The sequence below is a fragment of the Haliaeetus albicilla genome, chromosome 10 (genome assembly GCF_947461875.1).
Source record: "Haliaeetus albicilla chromosome 10, bHalAlb1.1, whole genome shotgun sequence".
Taxonomy (NCBI): domain Eukaryota; kingdom Metazoa; phylum Chordata; class Aves; order Accipitriformes; family Accipitridae; genus Haliaeetus; species Haliaeetus albicilla.
Window position 1 is genome coordinate 14,753,431 of NC_091492.1, and position 20,307 is coordinate 14,773,737.

A 20,307-nucleotide genomic window follows, 5' to 3' on the forward strand; every position below is an offset into this window, starting at 1 on the left:
TGTTAATAGCAACTTTATTGTTTCACTGGTGCAAAAAATCATGATACTGAATAAACTTGTGTAATGCATTTTCCCCTAAATTTACAGTAATGAAGGTTATACATATCTATATAGATTGCAAATTCTCTATTTTTATACTATTTGGAACAAAATTATCTTGATAAATATGCCCTGTGCAGAGTACTGGCCCTCACTGAATGTCACAGAGCCTTAATATGCAAAATATAACTTCTGTTTTTGAACATGGTACTTTAAAACTCTCCAAACATGCATTAATATATTCTAGTTTTTAGGGAAAAATATTACACTTAGTCTTAACTTGCATTAAAAGAAAAGCACAAGCAGAATCTGACATACAATAATCCCAAAAATCTGATGCTCTGTAAGGATCAGACACAGTTTCAGATGACAGTCACTGCCAGTTTAGAACTCTAGTACTACAGAAGCAACAGTGAACAGACAGAAGAGAAATCAGAACCGAAGAGCCCTACCATGTCACATGGGTTTCAAAGAAAGTTTCAGCCATGCTAACTGATGAAACCTGTAGTTGCTAGTCCAACCTTTCAAATTTGTTAGAGTACTCAACACAAGTGTTTGAAGTGCCAGACTGAACACATGAATGTTAACTTAACTTGACATTTCTGAAAGGCACAACCTATGAATCTATCTTAAAAAACCCATATGGTATGTAAATGAAAAGAAATAAGTACAGTGTGTATCTTCCTAAATAACAAGACCTTCATAAATTGGCCCCTCAGATTCTGGTGATTCCCTCCTCAGACGCAAGTGCTCCAGTGTGTTGTGAAAGTGTTTGTTAATCTGTTCTGTTTCTTCAGTAGACTCAAGGTTTGGGAGATCTTCTCTTATCTTCTGTATAAGCTGATTCAAAACCTGAATTGTCACCTACAGGACAATATAAACAGAACAAAAGTCATCAGCAAGACCTGTGCATAAGTGCATAGACATTAGTTTTAACAGGCTCGTTTCTAAACTATTGGTATTTGGACAGTTCTTAAAAATATGGGTAAGACTGTACGCAGACAAACTGTTGGAGACTGCCTTCTCTTGCTCCTCATAGGACCATTCCGATTTCAGAGTTTTGTGGAAACTCCCCCCATCCCAGCAGATGGGAAGAACTTTTAAGTCATTAACCTGATAGCTTTCTAAGTTTTACCACAGCATTTCTCTCCAGTCTATTCAATACAAATTTTAAAAGCTTTAAACAAATAAAGCACGTAATCAGATTGTCTATGCACTCTAACATAATCTATTTCTTGTAGAAGTCAGTCAGGATGGCAATATCAGATTTAAAGTTATTCTTGGTGACCAAGTCACTACCTAGGAAAGTATGGCTGCCCATGGTGTTAAGTCAGCACTACACAGACCACCACAGCACAAAATGCACCGCAGGCCACCACTATATCCAGAGACTATTTTTACATCTGCCAAGTGCTTTGAAATTCAAAGTTTTATTTTCATCTCCATCAGATACAGCATCTCCTACACTAGAGCACTACTATAGCGGGAAGCCAGTTCAGTTGTTGGAAAGTCAGCAAATCCCTAAAATCTCTTTAGACATTCTCTCAGAACTACAGGGTATAAATTAACATCTTCTGTTGATCAAATGATGACATCAGATGGGATGTTGATCTCTACTTGACCAAGCAGCTTTTTCAAACTGGGTAAGTTTACTAGTTATCTGCTACCAGAAAACGTATGAGGTAACAATCTCAGATTTCAGATACAGAATTTAAGCTGGTACATGAAATGTAAACTTTAATTTCAAGAAATAGATAGGACACCAACCATTTTGTGGTGTGCTCGGCAGTGACCTTGAACAGCTGTAACAATATGTACGTAAGGGAAAGAAAATTAAGTTAGGTACCTCTAAAGTTAGAATCTTACTACTTTCTCATATAAGTCCCAGTAAGTTTTGATTTAATAAATATTTCAGGTATCCAAGTCTCACAATATTTAAGTTCATAACTAAACTGCAAATGTTTGGTGTTTTCCCCCATGTACAAGAATGAACTTTTATCGACAATTTTACTAGTATATCAAGAATTGACTACTCTGTTGTTATTACCAGAACTTGTGCATCTCATGAGAGACTACAGAGCAAGTTGAAGAGACATGATTTGGGGCAGAAGGGTGAATGAAAAGCTTAAAGAAGTGCTCTTTAAAACAGGTGCTTTGGAAAGAATGCATTTTCACTCACCGCCTCATTTTCCTTTTCATAAAAATAGATATATCTATTCAGAATTTCTATGAAAAGTTGGACTTGCAGAGAAGGATCCATGCACTGATTTGCTATCTTCAGAGCCTTCTTTAGGCATTCCATCACTCTTTTTCCTCCATGAAGCTAGAAGGAAAAACCCAAAAGTTACAAGAAATAGAAGAACCTTAGGAAGCTCCAGTATCTCTTCCCTTCACACATATATGGCATTTCCTGGTGGTCCACCACAGAAACACAGACACACACAAACTGTGGAGAACAACCTGCCACTGAAAGCTTACCTTGCCTGAGTGCCACCAATTTTAAGTTTTGCCAAATCAGGCAATAACATGAACAGTTGTTGAAAGCCTTCAATTATGACATCAATGAACTGAATTTTGTAGTAAGTACACTAATGCATACTTCAAGAAACAGATTTCAAACACTGCTCTTCACAACTGCTTATGTGACAAGCCTTGAACACACAATTTGGGTTTTTTTCTACATTTAACTTCAACAACTTGTATCGTTAATTTGGAAGTTTAGTAGTTCACATGCAAACACAGCTATTATAATAAACACATGCAAAATGCAGACTGTACTTTGACAGCCAGTCTTAAACTAGTTTACACTCCAAAGCTTGCACGGTACTTCAACCCTTAAATTTGGGGTTTCTCCATTTTTGTATTTATGCAGCTTACACTGCAGTGATATTTAGAAGCTTCATGTATTAGGACACATTCCAACCAAATCTACATCAGTAAGTGATATATCTACTTTAGAAGTAAGTGCCTTCAGAAGAAAGGCAGAACTATGTTACTGAGGTAGGATGTGTTACACTGCTGTCAATTTGTTCTTACCTCCTCTCCATTCTTGTCAGTATTTCGGCCAGACCAAAACAGATGGGCACAAGTGCTCACAGCCCGGCATTGGTCTGGCTTCTTAAGGAGCTTAGAGGCTGCCAGCGCACACTGAGTCCTCAAAGGCTCATGGTTCTCCTCACTGAAGCACTTCATCCTCTCAAATGTCCCAATTATCAAGGTGATTGCAGCCAGCTGTGCTTTTGAATCACTGATTTCATCTTCATATAGAGAGAAGGCCTAGTCAAGGGAGAAGAAAGACTCTTAATTGCTGCTTTAGAACACATCAGAAAAAAAAAACCAAAAAAACCCAACCAAAACCAACAAATCACACCTGCTAGTGACATGGCAGGAAAGTGTCCAGTTTTACATTTGCTAAAAGCTTCAGGCAGCAAAAAAGATCTTTCACTGAGAGTGTCAAAATCAAGTTAAATCCACAGACTGGAAATAAGTCTCACAAGAAATACTTCTTACTTAAGTGGTCACAGTAAACAAATGTGATGCTACATATAATCTGAAGATTGAGTTTTTCCTCATTTCAAGCATCTGTTCAAATATGGAACTCCAGTAGCAGAAATAGTCCCTGAAAAGGATTTGGTTCTTTGAAACACACAAAACAGTAGAGCAGAAGTTGAGTGGTAGGTCAGTGACCACACACTAGGTAAGAAAAGTGTTTGCACTGCTGCTACGTGGCTGAAGAGCCTTGAGAGAACACACAAGACTAAAAATCTTGAATCATATCTCTAAGAGAAGGTAAATAATTGTCACGCTGCTCTTGTCTTCAGAATTGTGCTACAATAGCAACTGATACAAGACAGTGAGGAAAAGCTGAGGTTATCAGCAACTCAGTCTAAGAATGTGCATTAGTAGCAGTATTAGAGGAAAGATTTAGGACAAAGCTTGCAATATGGATAACATTAAATAATTTGGTTCTCTAGCTGATGGGAAGGTTTTTGGAACAAGTAAGGCTTAAGACCAAGTAACAGGTTTAAATGCATTCTCAGAGTAGTTTATAATAGATTTCAATACAAGGATTTTAATTAGCAAAGCCCAGCATGGCAGTTGTGAACACTGCAAATTTTAGAGAACTTCCAAAGAGTGCTTGTGGTCAGGGCAATACCAGCTAGGTAACAGGAGCTGGGAGACAGTCTTAGAAGCAGTGAAGGAGTATTTTATGTTGAGAAAGCGACACTCCTCCAGTGAACCAACTATGCAAGTAGGAGGCAGCATTGCAACATACCACGTGTTGTCAGACTGAGTATTCAAATCAGTAGTAATGGAGCTTAAGTGCACAGCAGCCTGGGAAGCAAGAATGAAGATAAGGAGTTTCTACCTAGTAGCATTAGCTGTCAATTGTTTCAGATGTTTTAATCACACCGGATGGCTCAGCATTCAGGAAATCTACCCAAGCCAAATTTAAGGTAGCACAGGACAGTAATAGTTGGACGCTCACCTGGGACATGAATTCATAGGCCACAGTTTCATGATTTTCAAAGCCAATCTCTCCTGCAGCCAGTGCTCCTTGTAGGAAGAGACGAAGAGGCAGCTCTGCCAGTTCTGCTTTGATCAGAGCACTGATGGTCTGATGAGCAAACGAGAAGATCTTCTGGCACTTCTTTTCCCATTTGTCATCCTAGAGAAGTGAAACAAGTCAAAGCTTGAACAAGACTATTGCTATAAGGAAAAGAGAATTTAAACTGTAATAAGATCTGTCAAGTACTCCCGTCTGTTGTCTTCTGCATGCCACTGATTTACTGAAGTAGTAGTGAGTGCCCTAGCAGTATTGTGTTGACCTCAGTGGGTCTTCAAAGTATTTCTTCCATTTACAAAAAGTTCACACCCATTTTTCCTACCAGCTCATAGAAACCTTCCTCAGAAGTCTACACTGAATTGCAGTTACTACAGCTATGCTTAGAACATAACTGAGCAAAAGCCTAATTAGCTAAGTGGAGAAAAATTCTGTTCAGTCTAGAGCATCAATCAGAAGTGAAAGAGAATTTTAAAACATTCATTTTGAGGACTGTTTTAACAAACAGCATTTTAACTTATTTCCCCACAATAAGGGAAAATACATATTTAAGCTATCTCAATCAGAAAGCATTAAAGGGCCAAAATGGATAAGTGATTTTTTTTTTAGCGTGCACTTTTGCAACTACCGTGTAAGTTAACCTACAAAGAAGCACTTGCTTTTAGAAACATTAAAATAGTATAGCTACAGACTTAGAAGTTGATGAATTTCAATATCCAGATTTAAGTCAGTTTCATGCCATCACTTGCAGTATCATAGTTCTCTGGTCTCCATGTAAAACCACATATCAGTCACCCTCATGAATATACACAACTAGCCAATTTCTGCTTCATCATTCCTCAAGTGCTGAGGTAATTTAATATGAATTGATAAAAATCCTCCCTAAATTAGAAAGCATTCACACCTCAAGTAAAAAAAAAAAAACAAACCTGCCTCGAGCAAAAGAAACCCTAGCATTCTGTATCAAGTCTTAGCATACAGACAAAGTCTTAGCCAGACAAAATGCATTTTTAAGAAAGCCAAAAAGAAGCAAGTATACAAGAGTTACCTATAGGTCAGCTTACCACTTTGGAGTTCTCTTTGTAGCGAAAAGCAAGCTGGTACGCAGCAAAAACCAGTGGTGGCAGTGTAAAACGAATACGTTGGTTCCCACCTGCACCAAAGTGTTTCCGGGCAGTATTTAGGATCTGAAACAGAAGCACTGTAAGCTTAGAGAACTCTTGAAAGAGGTGTCTTATTTGCCTCTGGAACTTAATGTGCACTCTATGGAACAAGAGCATCAGAAAGACATGGTGTTAGCATCAGATAAATTACAGTATTTTGGGGGAAGTACATGCAAGTTGCTTTACTTGAATTAAATCTGTGCAGTCTCTGTAGCTTTTTATGTGGTATTTGCCCAAAGTTTTCCTACAGCTGCTTAGTAAGTGTTAGGCAACGCTTGTTGTACTGTATTAACCGCAGATACATTTTGGATTGTTCAGTGAGATGGAAGTTGCCTGAGCTTGCATTTAATAATGACATCGGATACATTCTGTCCTCAACTCAATAGAAGCTACAAAAAGGACTATTCTTTCTTAAGCCTGTAAGAAAGTAAAAGAAAGAAACCAAGTTTCATGAAATGAAACGCGTATAGCTTCTCATACTCTGAGAGAAAGACTATAGTGCCACATTCTGGTGGCCACACCTGCAACTTTTGCCATTTTACCCTAGTTTTAGTTTTTCATTATGCTTATTAATGACAGCTTCTTTTATTGCCTTTCTCAGTTTTGAGCACAAGTTGCACACACAACATGAATGTGATACTTTTCTGCCTATCACCCTTGTTCTAAACCTGTGGAGAAAGACTACGGAGCTCTACTTGTTTGTACTGTTAGCTTCTACTTTTGCCCTTATTTTGGGATTATTTCTACCTATTGATAGAGTTAGTCATGTATTCTCATAGCTAGAATTCTCTGCATCATTTAAAGTGAGATACTGTGAAAGAGCTGTTAAAATCCTATAGCCTCGGATTTTCTCCTACTGTTTCTGCAATGTAGGAAAATTTGATACAAGCATTTGTGATACTCATCAAGAAGCTATTAAGCATTTTTACTAAAAGGTGTTAAGTAGCTTACAGAATTCTATCCAAAAGATAATTTGACAACTCCTATGATGGCATTTAAAGGTGGTCAATCCAATTAAAGCTAAGTATTGCTAGATGAGAAAGACAACAGCCTGATATGCAGAAGCTTTGCAAAAACAGCTTCAACACCTCTAGCTATGCAAAGTCTTTTGGACTAAAAATACATCACTCCCTTAGTGCCAGCATCCCTTTGAGGAAAGTTTTGTTCTCTATTAGCAAAAAAACCCCACATGGTTATCTTGGCTTTTCCTGTATGAATACGGTATTTGCTAGCTGCAATCAACCCATATAGTTCTTGAAATGAATGAGAACCTGGTTGAGCTTCCTGCCTTACTCCAGCAATATTCAGAAATAACACAGTCAATGAAGAGCAGGTCGTGAAACACAACTGCCTCCAATCCTTGTACAGGCCTTAAAGCTATGCTTCTCCCCATTACAGAAGTTGCAGCAAAGCTCTACATTTCAAGCAAGAAATTTTTATACAATACTTAAACCCAAGCTAATTGAATACCAGTGATTTTATGTGTAGCTTCTCCTGGATTACATTGGTCTATTCTCACTGTTTATACAGTATGATATTGCTGCAACTTTAAAACTAAGTCAGCCGATTGTATTTCAGGCATGCTAACTGTAACTTCACAGTAGTCCCTACTCAGGCCTGAGCTCTGACTAGAACGAAATCTAGCTGCTGCAATCTGTAACAGCATCCAACTTCAATACATCTTCTGCCAGCTTCTCCAATAGATTTTGCAAAGACAGAATATCCCTCAGCACTGAGGGATATTGAGACAGCACTGAGTTGCCCCCAACACACTTCTCAATATAGGGAGATCATTTAAACTTGAAATAAACTAAAGCCAGAAATAGCAGATTAACTTCAGAGAGCTACATAAAGCTTTGATGGATCAACTCAAACTGTTACAAGTAACAAAGCGTGAGTTTCAAGGCAGTATCAAATCTGCTATTAAGGATGGACCAAGCAGAGAGGAAAAACATTTGTAACCACATGCTGTAAGAAGACCATATACCTACACTAATTAAAATCCCTGAGGCCAAACATATTGGCTGTATTTTCTGAGCTTTTTCGTGTATTTTGATACCAAGAGAATGCAAATGGCACAGTGCTCCAAATTTCACTTGCTGCTTTTTAGCTAGACGGTTAAATAAAGTTGTCAGAATGTTAATTAAGAGTTACCACAAACTAATATATTTGCATCCAAACTGCCACCTCATGGGACTAGAAGTTTAAGTCCACAAATGCTTTTAAGTCCTTGCCTGCTCTTCCAAATAAACATTTCATACTACCATTAAAGGTGTCATACATAATGTTTTCTGTGTTTGCAGTGCCAGAGCAGTGATGTCCCAGCTACACTAAATTCTTGTATAGTAAATAATGCACTAACTGACAGTTCAGAGAGCACAAGCATTCAGAAGCACTGATCAACATACCAGATACTGTTGGTCAGGGTCATCTGAACGCAAAAGATGAATAAATCTTCCCACAAGACTCTGCTCATCAGCAAAATCCTCAGGGTCAGGATCTTCAGCAGGCTGATCTGGTTGATCCTGGATCAGTGTGGATACCAAATTCATGATAGCATCAACCTGTTAAAGGCAATATAAACTCTGTTTAAACCAGAGTAGTCTATAAGCATAAGTTGACAGCAGCTGGGAACATCTTTACAGCCATTCATAGCGCTGACAAAGCACTAGGAAAGTCTATTAGATGGTGATACTTTAGGACATATTTGCCTTACTCCCTGAAGAAGGGTCCCTCTTAGCACAAGTGGGACAGCACAGCAGTACAGAGGAAATTCAGATTCCAGAAATACCATCCAGCCTTCTTTAGGTAATAGGCCTAGTCTTAAGGGTATTCAGGGTCTTTGTTCAAACCTAACAGAAGTAGTCCCTAGGACGACATTAGGTAAGATGGGCAAAGACAAGATATCTAAGAACACGGGTGGGAGAATTATCAAGTGGGATAAAGCCTCTACTACCAAGATGGGGAGGCGCGGGCATGCAGGGGCATGAAGGCTAGGAAACAAAGCACACCCTGCATGAAGTCACTTAGTATGTGTTTTCAAGTCTTCAAACAGTAGTTTAAATACCTACAATTTCAAGTTAACTTATGTCATACCTGTTCTTGAGACACAATTTCTGTGTTATAATCCAATACATTGCTAAGCACGTAACAACTCATGCTCTTCCTGGACTCGTAATCAAAGTATTCAAAGAGTGGGTGAAAATGTTTTAGTTTCAGAACTGTCAGGATATTGTTGTAAGTATCAATAGGGATTTTCAAAAGTCTAGTCAGCTCCTTTGAAACAGCACTGCTTGTTGCAATACTAAAAGAAAATACATGCAAAAACCACAATTAATCAATAGTTCACATATGTAGACTGATTTAAAGTCTGCCTCAATACCAATTCTGATATATACCACAATATCTAAGCAACTTGCTGCTAGGGAGAAAGGAAATAAAGCATCAAAACAAGTCCTATCTTGCTCTTTAGGATGTACAGTGGAAACTGCACGTTTTCAGTTGCTGATACCAGAAGCAGAGGCTGTGGCTGCAAATTCAGCAAGAGAAGAACTCTAGAGTGCTGTAAGGGATGAATAGATAATGACTACACACAGCTTGGCATACACATTGTGTAGCTGTACAGTTGTGCAGTAGGATTTATGCACAGGTAAGCAAGTCCTGGTTAGTCAGTAGTTTATCATGATCCTCTATAGCTTGGCCCAAAAGCAGTAACCTTACACATCCAAAGCACACGTCTCTGCTATCTTGCCAAACACGGTGAAATGTAGAAGTCTAGATTTTAGAGTATTAATTGCCACTCTAGAGAGAATGCAAGAGACACTTACTGTTCCAGATTAAGTTTATTGAATATTTCCACGGTTGTCTCCAACACCTTATCAACATAGTCAACACGGTCTGGATAGCATTTCATAGCCAAGTTAATGAGAGAAACTTGCAAAGATACAACATCCTCTGAGGGCATGTCCTGGCGAGACTGTAATTTGAGACAGCACTGAGTTGATAAAAAAAGCACGTAACTTTGCAAAAAAAACCCCAAAACTGCATTCAAGAATACCCAGCATACCTGTATTACAGTAGCAACCTGCTGTGAAAAGATGTCAAACAGTTTGATATCTGCTGGGATTCCAGGTCCATCTTCACGATGTGCAAATAAAGCTAACCTGGTAACAGATAAAGGAAAGAAGCTTGGTCAGCATAGTTTTTCCACTCCTCAGATACAGGCCAGAAAGAGATACTGGCAGAAAAAGCAAGTCCTTCAGGTATATTTGCAAGCTCTATTGCAAGCAAAAAGGAAATTAATGGAAGTCAGAAGCCTTAAGAGCAACTGAGCCTGGTAAATATCAGCCCTGGAAAAGAATGCTGACAGAGATGGCAAGATGAAGAAGAGCAACAAGGACATTTCTCATAATCCATGTTCTTCAGCTAGCAGCAAGTGTTCTGTTCTTTCCAGCAGAAAGAGGTATAGAGCAGGCTATGGAAGAGCAAATATCCTGCATCCATTCAGTGATATTACTGAATTTAGACATCCAGTAGCATTCCCTGCAAAACAGTCTCCAGAGAAAAAACAGAAATCTGCTGACTTAACTATGCTTTGTCTCCAAAGACAGACCAACATGTTTGCGACTTCCACTGTTTGCAAAGAGCAAAATACAAAGTAAGTTTGAAGTGGAGAAGGGTACTTTTTTTGGAAAAAAAACAAAGCAAGAGATTGCTATCTAGCAAGCATTCGAAAGTTGTTGTAGAGCTATCTCTTTCTATAACAGGAGAAAGTCATGCCAACCACAGTTTCTGCAGAAATCAGATACAAGATAAGAAGAATTACTATAGGAAGGCTAGCACCTTACCAAAGCTGCAGCTTAAAAAACTCAGCATTGTTACCTTTACTTTCTAATTGTTAAGAGACTATTCTGTTCTGAATTAGAGGAAGACCTAAAAACATATTTAGGAGAAGGGACACAATTAAAATTAAAGTTATTTCTTACAGGGTTTCTAAACTTTGATTCTGAATGAACTTTGGGTTTGAAACAAAAAGGCAGGTAAGAAGAGGTTGAGATGCCAAAACACTTCACTAACAGGAAAAAAAGATGTTGAACTACTCTTAACATTTCATTAGGGTGGTAACAAGCAGACCTTCTAAAGCCTGGAACAATCACTGCCTTTTCTGAAAGGGACAAGGCAGCTTTTTTTGGCAACAGCTCAGAGGGTAAGGCCAGCACACTACAAAATATGATCAAGTTGCAGGCAGATGGCAGCATAATTAACAGCTACAAATGGTTTAGTAAGGCAAGAAAGATCCCAAAGCAGCAAGACTATTTGCAGAAAAATTCCTTTAACAGGAAAGCACCACAGGAATAGGCACTGAAGCTTCACAAGCTTCCTCAGCAGTCACTGATGTTCAGTTTCAATTATGCCATGCCAGCTGAAATAAAGATGAGAAACCCCAACAGGCACTTATCTGTATGGGGCAGATTCACATCTTAAGTACACAATACCAAAACACAAAACAATTGCTCATAACAACTCCAATCCAAACAGAAGAGCAACATCTTCCCTACATGCATGGATTCTGTCGCGGTTTAACCCCAGCCAGCAACCGAGCACTATGCAGCTGCTCACTCACTCCCCCCGCCCCCAGTGGGATGGGGGAGAAAAATCGGAGAAAAAAAAAAAAAGTAAAACTCATGGGTTGAGATAAGAACGGTTTAATAGAATATAAAAAGAAGCAGCTAATAATGATAACACTAATTAAGTGACAGCAGTAATGATAAAAGGGTTGGAATATACAAATGATGCACAGTGCAATTGCTCACCACCTGCCGATCGACACCCAGTTAGTCCCCAAGCAGCAATTCCCCCACCCCCACTCGCCCCAGTTCATATACTAGATGTGACGTCCCATGGTATGGAATACCCTGTTGGCCAGTTTGGGTCAGCTGCCCTGGCTGTGGCCTATGCCAACTTCCTGTGCCCCTCCAGCTTTCTCGCTGGCTTGGCATGAGAAGCTGAAAAATCCTTGACTTTAGACTAAACATTACTGAGCAACAACTGAAAACATCAGTGTTATCAACATTCTTCTCATACTGAACTCAAAACACAGCACTGCACCAGCTACTAGGAAGACAATTAACTCCATCCCAGCTGAAACCAGGACAGATTCCAAGAACAGATCCACTCATATCCTCCAACACTTGCAGTAACATTACAGTCAAAAGCACAAGTTGCCATACTAGAAAGAAGATAATCATCACACTGCCACCTTTCTACCCTTGTCCTGTAGCTAAATGAGAAGGCTCTGGAAGACACTATTAGTGGCCCAACAAAACATAGTAGCATTAAGTCTAGGAGGACAGCAGGTTCACTGCTAGTCAGTTGCTTACTGTTGTTCGTAACAGTAAGAATAGAAAACTTACTGTGGAAGTAATACCAAAGCTGTTGAAGTCCTCTAAGTGGACATGACAGCAAAAGCTACATGAGGAAAACCTTCTTGCAAAAATTATAGCTACACACTAATGTAAGAACCTAGCAAAAGATGACCTCTGTTGAAAGTAGTCTCAAGATATTAGATTGTTTCAGGCAATGCTTCTTGGGATTTTGAGGTTTTGTGGGTTTTACAGGTTTTTTGTTTTGTGGTTTGTTTTTTTTTTTTAAAGCTAACAAAATTATGAAAAATCTCAGCCACAGCAGCAAAGTGTAGAAAACCAATGAATTCCTGCAAACATCTCTAGGTGAAGGCAGAGATGCTTCTCTGCCAAATGCACAAATACTGAAAGATAGTCCACTAAGACTGAAGTCCTGAACAAATAGATCTGATGTAACCTGGAGAAAACAAACTACAGATTTGTTAAGTAAAAAATTCAAGATCCTAAGTTATACCAGTTATACATAACATACCTGCTCCATCTCCAGGCATTAGAGAAGATAAAGAAACAAAGACACAACCACCCTACTCATTGCTGAATGCCAGTGGGACTCAAGACCTCTACGGTAACTGAAGTCCATACAGTGGTACATGGACCAGATACACAAAGGTACATATATCTGTGTGCAAACGCGTGGACAAGGCTTTTTTGAGGCTTCAAAAAATCCACTTTAAGTAAGTGCACTTCCTTTCTGCAGTACTCACTGAAAATCTGTGTTCTTTTGTTTCAGGATACAAATCAAAACTTCAGTTCTGATTTCTCCCTCACATCTGAATTCAGTGAAAGCAGTTTTAAGCAGCACCTCCACAGTAAAAACATACTTTTGGGAGAACAGGCAGGAAGCTAGTGGTAAACTAAGAATAAGAAAGTAGTTCCATTTCATACTAGCTCTATTCTGAAGAGGCATACGTTATGTTCTCTGATCAAAATTGCAAGGCAAAGTATCTTTTATATGTGATTTAGCCATTAGGATCTTCAAGTTTTCAAGAGATAGCTATGACCGATATGGCTGTCAAAGCAGAACACTGCTGCCACTTTAGTTCAGAAACATGAAAATGGTCAATACTAAATGAGTTGTTTCCTGGCTTAATCTGTTTACAGGTTTCAATCAGTCCTTAAAGCAAGGTTTCATCAGAAGCTGTAAAAGCAGAGTCCAGACAGCAGAAGCTATAGAAATAATACTCTTCACAGCCTTAATTACAGCTGATAGAAAGACATAGAAACAGTGAAGTTAAGTGATATCAAAAATTGAAAACTTCCACGTGCTAAAAGAATTATCATCTGCTTGTGCACAACACAAACTTAATTTTCAGCCAATTTCCACCCCCTTTGGTCACTCACCTGTCAATTAAAGCAATAATTATATTTTTCACATTCACATTTTGGTGCAGCTCAGCACAGGCTCTGAGAAATGGGTTCAAGGTTTGGAGGTGAAATTCATCTGGGAAAACCTGAAGTTTTAGATCAATAGTCATCAAGTTATAAACTGAATTTGCCCATTGTTACACAGCAGTAAAATGCAACAGTAATTCTAAAGCAGACAGCCACATAATAAATACAGTCTGGCCTATGAATGCTTTAGGGTTCCCCAAGCTGACCATGACTGGGTAAATGCATGAAGCAAGAGATGCAAGACAAATGGATAACTTCAGGGCGCAGCTACCTATTACAATTCATACTGCAGGCACTGCTGCTCAGATGTTTACAAGCTTCTGCAACAGAAGGAGCACAAAATAGATTCATCTCCACTCTGCCCACCTGGTATATGGGCAGAGAAATATGGGACAAGCCACTATGTAAGAGTCCTAGTGACAAAGTTTTCCAGTTCATGAGGAAGAGGTGAAAGTAGCCTGAATCTGACTAAAAGTATAGGAGTAAGTGTCCCCATGTCCCATCACTTGATTGAGTGAATTCAGGCAATTGAATTTAAGCAACTCACCTGTATGATGCACTCCATGAGGTACTCCTGAGCTAAAGCATCTCTACAGTTTACAACTTGCTCCAATATTCCGGGCAGAACAATCTGGAATAGGAAAAGTAGTCTTGCAGTGATTTTACAATTACTTTCTAAGTTTATATGCAGACATACATATGTGTTTAATCCAAGCAGAACAGTATTTCTAAAATTTCTCAGCTTAACCTTTACATAAAGGCTTTCTCATAAAAAGTCCCATTTTTCAGCAGTTCCATCCTTCAGAGGAAAAAAATCTACTGGTCTCAGACACCTGTCCTTTTTGTACATTATACAACCTGCGAACTTTCATTTAGTAAGTCAGTGCTACTAGTTTTGCTGGCACATACCACTACTCAGGGTCTCAGCAGTACTGACCAAAATAATTTTCAGCAGCGATATGGTAAAACTTACAAGGGACAGACTTCTAAATTATATATTTGCTTGACTATCATTTCATGCAATAACAGTTCTCTTGAATGCTTTGGGAAACAGCTTCATTTAACTTGTAAAGTCTATCATAGAACACTGTATGCGTACACATCCCTTAAAGCAACTCATTATTCTATAAGTAAAATGGGAATCAGGAACAAAAGTTTTAAAATCTCTTGTTAATGTTACAGAGAAGCTTATAGGAAAAATGTATGAGCCATGTCCTTAGCCTCACAACTCATTATACAGCTTCATTAGCATTCAGAACTTTTCCTCAGGTGAAGAGTTCGAGAAGCACCAAGATTACTGGACTTTTAGCATAGCTGTAACACTTCAAGCCGCTGATCTGAAAGTCCAAACTGGTTTCATTTGGAAAAAATTAACAGAAGTCATAAGGATGGACAGACATCCTACCTGTTTATATCGCTCCACATTAACACCTTCCAACTGACTGAGGCGAACCAGGTTTGTTCCTACTAGGATTCTCAGTTCCTGCCTTTCTCGCTCCCTTTTCTCTCTGTCCCGACTATGGCCCTGGTGTTGCATTCGCACCCAAAGTTTGTTCATCTCAGCAAAGTTCAGCAGCACAAAATCCATCGAATCACTGATGTCTCCAGTGGTTTCTTCACTGCAATTGAGAACAGGTTAGGAACAGGAAAAGCTTGTCAGAGGTATTCATCCTTCCATCCACTGGTGAACATCCAATTCTTAAGAAGGTAAGAGGGTGGGGAAGTGTGTGGTTCAATATCTGGGTTCATAAGAAAGGTTCATATCCTCATGTGTGAGAAACCTTAGTTCTGGAAGGGAATTCTTAATGGACCAAACACCTGTCAAAACCGTAGAGTTCTAACATATCTACTTCTCTCAAATCTGAAGAAAGTGATACAGAAAATTTAAATATGTTCTGTTAAAAACAGTAATTTTTAAAAGTTATAGCCTATCTTTCTTACTCTGCTTGCTCGCCTTCATCTGGTAAGATATTCCTGGTACACTGCAGTAGATAATTTCTAAGAAAGAGGCCTCTAAGAGGATGCTGTACTCCACGGCACATCTCCACAAGGTCTTTCAAAATATCTTTCCTGGACTGTGGAAATGACTTGACATAGACAACTCCTACTGTTATCAGGAGATACCTGCAAAAGGCACAGAATCAAACAATAAATTGTAAAGTAACAATATCACACTCAAAGGCAACAGTTCCCTTCTTTCACCCTGCCAGAATTACCAAAGCACAGAAAGCAATAAAATATCAGCTAGATCCCATAATTTTGGATATTTAATCAGCTTTCAACTCCTATTCTCCTCTGCTACAGAGCACAGGAAGTCTGAACAGCCACTTGACCACATTACAATGCTTTTATGCATTGCATGTGTAAATGCTTAGCATGCATGAAGTTCTGAATGCTCTCAGACTAGCTTGTTTATACCTCCAGCACCCCACTAAGCTGGAAAACAGCTCTGGCACATATAGATAAGTAACCTGCTATGGTGAAGCAGTTAAGCCTCTTTCACACTGTAGTCTAGCAGGACAGGTGTTATGCTCTTCGGAAATCCTCAAGCCTGTACTCATTCCTTCAGCATCTCTATATTAGGCAACAGGTAGAAGGAACATGCAAGATGCAAAGGACTAGTACTCCAGTATACTTGGACTCCCCTTCAGCGTAAGAGAAAAAACATATAATGCTCAGAACCTTCACATATTCAGTTTAGAGGCCTCAACCCTCTCTGTATGTTTCTCTGCCTCGTGCATGGATGTGCACAGAACCTCCATGAAAGCACTAGAAGTGTTCATCAGGGAGAACCAGAGTCTACATCAAGCAGGTAGGAATACAACTCAAATGATTATGCAGAGGGGTAAAGACATTGTGGTAGTCATTAGCCAAACTCCAGAAACTGCATGAGGGTGCAGCCTGGTGTCTCCAAAGCCTCTTCCTGGCATGAACATAAGGTCAGGAATTAAAAACTGCAGTACCAAGCAAAATCTGAGTCCTAAGTCTGAATATCTAGAAGATCTCCTCCAGCCCAATGGTCACATATTTAAAGATAAACCTTCCAGTACCATCTCTAGCATGCTAACACATAGCCAAAAAAACACATACAGAAACACAAAGCTTTTAAGAATTAAGTTACAGAAATTTTCAGTTTCCTTCTCACACTTCTTACTTTCCAAAGAGACAGATGGTTACAAAGCATCTACTATGTGTGAGGATCTAAGACCTAGATTCTCAGGTACAAGTTCATTAACAGATAACAGAAAAAGTTAATAAATGTGTAGTCAATCTCACTGATCAGAATGTGGTACTTGGTTGATCTTCCACTGACCAGCTCTTTACCCAAAAGCCAACTTTATTCCAAGATCAAAGTGCTTCCATCTTGGTCATGTGCAAAACCAACACATTCGCAGGAGGAACTGACCTTCTACAGCTGCGCTCTTGGCCTAGATCTCCAAAGTCTCATAGCAATCCACTCTTAAGATAAGCAGAAATACTATTCACCATTGCAAACTGAATTCTTGCTGTCAAGCAAGAATGCAGAGTCAGTCATTATCTGAACCCAGAGTCTGACCACTATTCACCAGTTTTAAAAAAACCAAACACACACTAACATATACACACTTGCAGTCTCGGAATAATATTTCCAGCATATGTATACACACTTACAGTCTTGGAATAATATTTCCAGCGTACTGTACTAGCTCATAAAGGTCTGCCACTTTCCTTCCTTTGGCAAATTCATCTGTCAGGTAGACTTCCAAGTAGTGTAGCTCATCAGAAATTGCCATGTCTCTCATAGTTAAGGATTTTAAGTTAGAATGTCTACAACAGATTTACATAGTAATTTGCTCATTCACACCAAGGAGGAAAGATACTGTACTAAACACAATCATGCCCAGGTAGGTAGTACTTCTGAAACAATAATCACTATTGGGATAAGCGTGCAAAATTAACCCCAAGCCTTCAATTGTCATTTTTAGCATATCAGAAAAGGGGAAAAAAAACCCCAAACCCTAAATCAAACCAGCAAGCAAACAGATGTGATTGAACAGAGTATCTAAAATAAAGGCATACTAGGTGTCACAGAAGAATATCATCCACACACGGAGAAAGTAGTATTTGAATATATTCACATTCTATTCCCACGTCTCATGAAAAGGTTCCCCTTCTTCAGATACCACAGTATGCACATGTAAATACACCGAGGCACTGATTTATGGTTAGAAGCTAAGATAATAATGAAGGGCAAAAAGTAAGCTGGTTTTACAGATTTTGGGGTAGCATAGTGCAAGCAGAGTTGTTTTACAGAGCTGGTATTTTTACAGAACTAGACTTCTGGAACCTACCAAAGGAAGATATGAAAGACATTAAAGACCTGTTTTATACCAAAGGGAAAAGATGAACTTACACAGTGAGCAAATAAGTGCGTGTTCTCCTACAATATATCCAGATAACTAAATATTGAGGAGAAAAGTGCTAGTAAATATCGAGACTGACGAGACACCAGTGTACCAAAAAGAGCAGATGAACATTCCAAATTCAGCATTTCAACTATTCATTCCCTCTTCAAAGGATACAGAGCTCATAATAGCTCTTTGGAGATAACATAGAAGTCCGCAGCTCACCAAGCATGTTGGAAGCATGTTTCAAAGCATCCATGAGCTTGTTTTTGTCCTTTAGAGGAAGAAAGAAAGAGAGAACAGTCTGTAAGAAATAACACTGGGCAACTGCAGTATTTTAGAAAGCTACACTTATAGCTTTTTAAAAAAGCATGCAAAGATTAAGTAAACACCAGGAAATTCCCATTAAATCAAGTGAGTTAGTATCTAGCTTGTACCATGTCGCCCATCCTAATTAAGCAGAACATTATACCTGAAGGTGGCAAGAAGACATATCTGAAGACAGAGCTACAGTAATAATTTGTGAATACTAATGGTACAAAAAACTTAAAAGAAAATTTTGCTTATGCAGAAATCTCCACTCACCACTCAGATCCTATCCAGCAAGCAAAATAGAACAGATTCTCCCCCGCTCCCCCTCCCCACCCCCAGTCTGGTCTGTTGTTTTGCTCAGGTCATGAAGAAACTTCTAGGAGACAGAGGATATGCACTGCCAGCAGACCACTGTTAGAATTAGATTCCTCTTCCCCTACTTCTCATCCAAGAACAACACCTTACTGAACACCTTACAGTTTATTAGGCTGCATATAACTTACACTTATGATGCATATAATCACCTTGCATCACAGGATACAAGACAAACTTCTAATATACCACCTATGCATGCTTGTTCAACCCATCACAAGCACCTGCATTTTGTTGTGAGGGAGAACGCAAGGAATTGCTAGTGTGATCCACTTAGTATATTGTCACTCAGTCACAGATAGCAGTGAAAAGCTCAGCTGCAGGTACTTCAAAGACTTCAAAAGCATTCCACAGAGTATAAAACTGGAATGGGTGTTACTTTTCTTGCTACTGTCATTTGGCTGCAAACAAAGTTAGCTTGGCTAACCACATGAAAATCTACAGGAATATATAAGTTTTCATTGCAACTTCAAGCAGTTTCTCCAAATAAAAATAGGCTTCTCAAACCCAAGAAAGCTACACATGATGACATCATCTGTCTGCACTGGCTACAATTTGAAGATAAAGATCTCAGCACAACCCTAGCCAATGGTGTTTTCCAGTCACAGAAGAATTCATGCATCAGTCTACAATTAATCACTACAAAATTTATCCTATGCAGCAGGTAATTCATTATTAGCCTCACAGCCTGTGGTTCATGCCAAGAAAAGACTACATGGAAAAAACAACACTATTCTTGTTTACGTTGAACATACTTTCTCATCATATAGTTCCATATAAAATGAATTTGAGCAATAGCCTTCTGATGTCAAATGGCAGGCTTATTCTCAGTTTAGGTTTACTGAAATGCGAGCACATAAATTATAAAGGCACATCTTTATAATTTATCTTGTCAAATACTGGAGCAAAATCAGGAAGACACATTCAAAGAATACTCAAGGCTAACTCTCATTGAGCAGCTGCCTCATTTATTTGCAAAGCCTCTACCAGAAAGATGCACAAAGGGTTAATTTCCCTCACAGCACTAGAGATTAGAATTGATTTACTGTTTAACATCTAGCAGACAAGAAGCTTCATTGCATTTTAAAGTCACATTCTTACCAAGCATCTCTTCATCTGGAAAGACTGCACCTTCACAGCCTGAATGGCTTCATCCAGGAGTTTTTCCTGTTCATCCTGAGGAGATTGCTGTGTTGTTGGCTGGAAGAAAAAACAAAGAACTCAATTATTTGTATGAAGCTGTTCATGACTTGATTCAAACTGGGTTCCTGTAGTTTAGAACATAGTGCAAGTGACACTGCAGTGTGACCACTCCAGAGTTGTCAGAAATAGCTGTGGGATATGTAAGGGAGAAAGTTCCCAGTACTCTGCAAAAACCTGAGGGCAGGGAGAGATAGGTTATGGGTAACCTGCGAGCAGCACCGCTTCTTGGAGTGCAAAACTATGGGGACAGAACAGGGTCAACTTTTCCCTTCCAATGTTCAGAGGTCAAGAATCCAGTGCAAGTATCTGGCAAGAAAAAGCTTCAAGAGAATGCAAAGACATCACTATGCTGAGAGGAAGCATTACTTCTTTCCACAGAGCTTCAAAGCAATGCCCGGACTGCACACACTGCAACTGTACACATGCTCTCCTGTACTCACAAGTTCTCAATTAAC

General features: G+C 39.1%; 1 protein-coding gene across 2 annotated transcripts in view; it reads right to left on the reverse strand.

The window, feature by feature from the left end:
- Positions 1-20,307, reverse strand: part of VPS35 (VPS35 retromer complex component) — a 26,919-nt gene continuing 6,612 nt past the window's right edge. For both annotated transcript variants that reach the window (XM_069793576.1, XM_069793577.1), the window contains exons 2-17: positions 19,751-19,849; positions 18,143-18,239; positions 17,232-17,355; positions 15,522-15,704; positions 14,986-15,199; positions 14,128-14,211; positions 13,530-13,639; positions 9,833-9,929; positions 9,594-9,742; positions 8,863-9,070; positions 8,175-8,330; positions 5,668-5,790; positions 4,529-4,708; positions 3,076-3,315; positions 2,219-2,362; positions 1-903 (exon numbers count right to left, since the gene is read on the reverse strand). In XM_069793576.1, the coding sequence (XP_069649677.1) occupies positions 724-903; positions 2,219-2,362; positions 3,076-3,315; positions 4,529-4,708; positions 5,668-5,790; positions 8,175-8,330; positions 8,863-9,070; positions 9,594-9,742; positions 9,833-9,929; positions 13,530-13,639; positions 14,128-14,211; positions 14,986-15,199; positions 15,522-15,704; positions 17,232-17,355; positions 18,143-18,239; positions 19,751-19,849 (2,388 nt within the window). In that variant the 3' untranslated portion in view covers positions 1-723. The remainder of the gene's footprint in view (positions 904-2,218; positions 2,363-3,075; positions 3,316-4,528; positions 4,709-5,667; positions 5,791-8,174; positions 8,331-8,862; positions 9,071-9,593; positions 9,743-9,832; positions 9,930-13,529; positions 13,640-14,127; positions 14,212-14,985; positions 15,200-15,521; positions 15,705-17,231; positions 17,356-18,142; positions 18,240-19,750; positions 19,850-20,307) is intronic.